Below are 5,657 nucleotides of genomic sequence, written 5' to 3'. Positions count from 1 at the left end.
CCCGCGCTACCGGGGTCCGGGGAGGGGGGGGAGGGGCGCGCGAGGCAGGGTGGGTGCACCGGATCCTCGAGGCTCGTGCGGGTGCTAAGCCGTGAAATGGAGCCGTAGGTGGGTGCTCTCGATGCCCTTGGGTTACCGGGTGCTCCAGCACCCATCAGCCCTTCCTTGAAAGCTGGTCCCTGTCTCCCGCTGGATGTTTCCGGGGGTGGTTTGACATATGGGGTGGACAATTGGGTCCCCCTTGGCCTCTCCCTCAATGTGCCGTGTTTGGTGGCCTTCACCGTGTTTGGTGGCCTTCACCGGCTTGTACCGGGCAGCCCCCAACGGCCCCACAGCTCCGTTGACCCTGCCTGGACACCTGGGTCCTTTCCAGCGTGAGGTTGTCCCACCCGTGGCGGGACTTGGTGTTGCTCACGGTTGCCTCCGTGGAGGTTCCTCACCCCAGACCTGGAGCCCCGTTCTTTCTGTGCCCCCCTGCCTCCGCATCTCCCAGGCAGAGAAGTTTCCGGAGAGATCAAAAGCGCTGCTTCCTCTCGCTGCCACCTGTGGCAGATGATATCTCAACCGTCACTGGTGGCTTACCCTTTCTCAAAGCCTTGGAGAGCAAGAGGAGGAGGAGRAAGGGTAGATTGGTGGCTGCTCGGCTGTTGGTGATGGAGCTGGGGGAGGCAGCTAGGGGTGCTTGATGCAGCTCGTGGTTGAGGAGGTTCAAGTTGGGCACCTGGAGAAACTTCTAGAGGGGACCAGAGCGGGTGGTGGGTCTCCCTCCTTGAAGGTTTGGCTAGATGAAGTTGTTGTCACCCTGGTGTGGTGTTGGCGATGGTTCTGCTTTGGTCGGGGTTGGTGTAGGGACCCCTGGAAGTCCCATTCCTCCTGCCTCGGCGAGGACGAAGCTGGGGAGAGACCCAGGGATGTGATGGGCCTCCGTCTTTAGAGGTCTTCAAGGTTTGGACRTGGCCATAAGGGACCTGGTCCAGAGGGACCTGCTTTGGGCTGGAGTCAGATCAGGGAGGTCCCATCCGCCCTGCSCCAAGCGGGGATGGGCCCTGGTGAGTCTCCATCCGTGGAGATACCCACCCCATGTGTGGACGTGACCATGAGGAACCTGGTCTGAACTGGTCCYGCGTTGGGCTCGGGTAGGAGCAGGGTCCCCCAGAGGTCCTATGTGGCCAAAATCAGTGCTGACATGTCCGCTCTGGATCTCCTGGCACGAYGGGACATATGGACCACGTTTCTCCRTGAAGAGTTTGGTTTTGGAGTGAGCTTTTCAGCTTGGCTTCGACAGCTGTCCCATTTTTGAAGGTTTCCCAGCTCAGGGGTCAAATATCCAGGGCATCTTCCCGTTCCCGTTCTGGGTTCTTCCTTCTCCCTCTCCATCGGATGGGCTCCGCTGCCAAAAAAAACTTGTGGGAGAAGTTGCCTCCAGGCTGGGCTTTGCGGCCAGCCCTGGAGACTCGTCTCTGCCGCCGCTTTGTCCCCGCCTGTCCCCTGCCACCTCCTCGCAGGAGGTTTTGGAGGGTGAAGAAGGGGACGGGGGTCCTTTGACTGTCACCGGTGGAGTCTGGCGGGGCGAAACGCGTTGAGGGGTCGCTTCTCCTGCCTTCCGCGCGCCCATCCCACCGCTTCCCTCCCCGCAGTGGTCGACTGCCCCATCTGCAAACATCAGTGTTACTTGAAGGACATCGTGGAAAACTACTTCTTGAGGGACAACGGGGCTGAGGCGGCCGCCGCTGACAAGGATTCAAACCAGGTGAGGCCCGGCGTTGATCCGGGGCTCCTCCACGAGGTGGGGAGCCGAATCCGTAACACCCTTCCTAGCTGCTCCTCAAGGACCTCCTTGGTCTGTCGCGTTTGGGTGATGTTATTAAGACATCAAGGAATTATTTTTATCCCTGCTGCGGTCGTGCTCGTAGCCCGGATTATCTAATTGGCAATAATTCAGTTTTATTTACTCTTGGGTTGTCCTCCCTCCTTCTCCGGCGATCCGAGRGTTAATCGCGTCCCTTTTTTGCGACGTGTGTTGCACAAACTGGGCAAAACTGAAGCTAAATTGTTCCCGCAATAACAACTTAAAAAAAAATATATATAATGTGATAAAATACGTCTGAAATAACGTGGTTGACGCAATAACGCGGCTAAAACGCGCTCTGACTCGCTGGGGAGAGGCGGAAGCGCGGGCACAGCTTCGGTACGAACTGCGGGAGAATCCTTGGGGRCAACCCCGGCCCCGCACACGCGTGTGTCACCCCGCGGGACCTTGTCCCCTAGTGCTGCACCAGCTGCGAGGACAACGCGCCGGCCACCAGCTACTGCGTGGAGTGCTCGGAGCCGCTGTGCGAGACGTGCGTGGAGGCCCACCAGCGGGTCAAGTACACCAAAGACCACACGGTCCGAGCCGCAGGTCCGGCGCCGGGACGCGGAGGGACGTCGGGAGGAGGCGGGCATGGTCTCCGYGCCCCTTTCCGAAACGGGGACCGGTGAGGTGACGCCGCGGTGACGTCCCGCCGCGGTTCCTTCGCGCAGGTGGCTCCAAGGCGAAGGAGGGCGAGCGCGCCGTGTACTGCGCCGTGCACAAGCACGAGCCGCTGGTGCTCTTCTGCGACACGTGCGACACGCTCACCTGCCGCGACTGCCAGCTCAACGCGCACAAGGATCACCAGTGAGTGGGGGCGCCCGGCCGCTTGCTAATTAGCGTCGTAATTAAACTGGTTTTTCACGGTTAACGAATCCTTTGGATCAGTTATCTAACTTGCTGTCTCTTTAATATATCAATTTAGATCAAATCAGATAACTCATCAAACTCATTAATTAAAATTTGATCCCGTGGCTTATCGGTTCTGTAACTTTTCAGGGAGTAYTTTTAATTGCTTTTGAATTAGCCGATTTTAATTGATTTTCAAACTGATTTTTAAGGAATAACTAAGAAACCAGGTAGCTAAACTCATCGGTTGGCCGTTAAAAATGCGTTGGCGTTAGCCAGCTGGCTAATTAACCCTGTTCRTTAGTTGCCGATTCAAAAAAAAATGACGCTTCGACAAAGCGCATCGATATCAGTGGAATATTTTCTAATGGATAAATAAATTAATACAGTATCGAACTAATTAATTAACTTTTGAGTTAGCGAACTGGGCAGGTTTAGGTTGGTTTCAGCTTTCAATCTGCTTGGCTTYGATTAGTTATCCGTTAAAAATCGGATTGCTTGGCGATGTATTAAATTATCAGATTGACCTGATTTATAACTATGTGATTAGTTTTCAGGCTCGTTACGTTGATTTTTTTAATGGATAAAACTTTATTTGAAATYTTAAATTAAAATAGTACCTGATTAATGTAGTTACCTGTTCTTTACTCAGTTTAATTTGTTTTTTTTAAATAGGTAGCTAATTAAACTTATTACCTATGACTAGTTTTTTATCTATCTAGATTATCTATCTATTTATATTTATCTATTTTTATCTATTATTTATATTCTATCTATTTATCTATCTATCATCTTTTTTATCTATTAAGTTTGTACATTATCTGGTTAGTGAGACGATTAATTAGTTAGTGTGATTTTAACCAATAATTATTTTGCTTAGTTATGAAACTGTTAGTCATCCTTTAAAAATCAGTTTAAGTTAAATTGCTTTTTACTGGTTATTTAGCTAACGAATCTGTAAAAATCGTTGCTTTTTTTTCGTGGAYTAGTCAGAATATCCTGAATTTTAGCGGATAAGGCGTTTGGTTAGTTATCTGGTTTATTATTCCCTAAAATCCGTTTAATACGTGGTYGGTTTCTAAACGAGCAGTCGGCAGATTAGCCTGACTTTTTTTTTTTTGAATTATAACTGGTAAATTTGGTTAGTTCCCTGATTAGCTTTTGAATAATCAAGCTATTGGCTGTTATCTGACTAATCAACCATTAAAATGGATTTAATAAATAGGAAACTTGATCGATTAAAATAGCTCTTTTAAGTTAAAATGATCTTTCACGGGYGACTAACGGGTTTTCTTAGCTTGACCAGCTGCTTCGCTCCGTCAGCTGCTCGACCCGTATTGATTTTTTTATTTTAATGACTTAAACTAAAAGCCGTTAAGTGGCTTTTTTTGATGGCTTTTAATTTTTTAACGGCGAAGGTCAGCTAAACCGCGAGCAGGTTAATTAACTAAAATTGATTCGTTGCTCTGGTGAACCCTGGAGTTGAGTCTACGCGGGACTATTTCCGGGATCCCCGACGGACGCGTTGGGGGGCGGACGCGCGGATCGGCGTGGACGAGGCCGTCCCGGCGTTTCGGGGACCGATCCCGTTTTTCCCACCCTCCTTCCGCAGGTACCAGTTCCTGGAGGACGCGGTGAGGAACCAGCGCAAGATGCTGGCGACGCTGGTGAAGCGCTTGGGCGACAAACACGCCAGCTTGCAACGTTCCACCAAGGAAGTGCGCAGCTCGTACGTACCCCCCCCCCCCCCACCCACCCCGGGCTTTCCGCCCCCCATGGCGAGGAACATCCGCCCCCCCTTTATCCCGCCCCGGCGCTCTCTGCCGGCAGCATCCGCCAGGTGACGGACGTGCAGAAGCGGGTGCAGGTGGATGTCAAGATGGCCATCCTCCAGATCATGAAGGAGCTGAACAAACGCGGCAAGGTGCTGGTGAGCGACGCCCAGGTGAGCTTCCCCCCCTCTCATCCCCTTAACTCTGCCCTCCGGCGAGTGGCCGCGTCCTGCTTTGTCCCCCGCTGATGGCGGTTGTGTCCCCTCCTCTCCTTGCAGAAGGTGACGGAGGGGCAGCAGGAGAAACTGGAGCGGCAGCACTGGGCCATGACCAAACTGCAGCGGCACCAGGAGCACATCCTCCGCTTCGCCTCCTGGGCCCTGGAGAGCGACAACAGCACCGCTCTGCTGCTCTCCAAGAARCTGGTGAGCCGGAGAGGGACCGGATCCCCCTTTCCGCACCCCCTTTCCAGCACGGAACCCCCCCGGGATGAGTCACAGGAGCCACCGGTTTCCCTGTCACATTCGCTCTGCTGGGCGCGGTGGGGACACGGGCGCCAGAGAGCGAAGCCGAGCGCCGGGCTGTGCCGCCTCTCGGCCTGCGGTGCCCCGTCCGCACCCGGATTTGTCCTCCGTACCCTATTTTTGGAGGGACGTGGCACCAAGTGGGGTCGGAAGATGGTCCCCTGGGAGGTGGCTTGACCCCTGGTTCGCCCAGATTTGGCTTGGGAGGGTCTCCGGGGGGGTCTTGGCCGTCTCCCCCCGGCTCTTCCCTCCGTGTCCCTGTGGCGGGACGGGTCCCCTCTGATCCCCCTCACGTCCCCAGGGTGCTGCGACGGGTCCCTTCCGCTTCCCGGTGGTGTGATGGGTCCCCTGACTCCCTCTGTTCCTGGGGTGCTGCAGCGGGTTCTTTTGGGGTCCCCCTTGGGGTTCCCACGCAGGATGGGTGCCCCTGGGGGTGGTGCAGTGGGTCCCCTGGGTGTCCCTGGGGCACGACGGATGCCCCCGGGGTGGTGCGGCGGGTCCCCTGGGTGTCCCCGGGGTGGTGCGGCGGGTCCCCTGGGTGTCCCCGGGGTGGTGCGGCGGGTCCCCTGGGTGTCCCCGGGGTGGTGCGGGGGGTCCCTGGGTGTCCCTGGGGTGCGACGGACGCCCCCGGGGTGGTGCGGCGGGTCCCCTGGGTGTCCC

At 55.0% G+C, this 5,657-nt stretch overlaps 1 protein-coding gene across 1 annotated transcript in view; it reads left to right on the top strand.

Moving 5' to 3' along the window:
- The window catches only part of LOC112964615 (transcription intermediary factor 1-beta-like), a 6,327-nt gene extending 774 nt beyond the window's left edge, over positions 1-5,553 (top strand). Inside the window, exons 2-7 of the mRNA XM_026062922.1 lie at positions 1,638-1,750; positions 2,269-2,401; positions 2,524-2,659; positions 4,314-4,430; positions 4,532-4,646; positions 4,752-5,553. Coding sequence (XP_025918707.1) covers positions 1,638-1,750; positions 2,269-2,401; positions 2,524-2,659; positions 4,314-4,430; positions 4,532-4,646; positions 4,752-5,174 — 1,037 coding nt within the window. The 3' untranslated portion in view covers positions 5,175-5,553. The remainder of the gene's footprint in view (positions 1-1,637; positions 1,751-2,268; positions 2,402-2,523; positions 2,660-4,313; positions 4,431-4,531; positions 4,647-4,751) is intronic.
- Positions 5,554-5,657: the final 104 nt, after the last annotated feature.

This window comes from Apteryx rowi, unplaced genomic scaffold (assembly GCF_003343035.1).
Source record: "Apteryx rowi isolate R43461 unplaced genomic scaffold, aptRow1 scaffold_1965, whole genome shotgun sequence".
NCBI classification, from domain to species: domain Eukaryota; kingdom Metazoa; phylum Chordata; class Aves; order Apterygiformes; family Apterygidae; genus Apteryx; species Apteryx rowi.
This window is presented reverse-complemented; position numbering and strand designations above follow the sequence as displayed.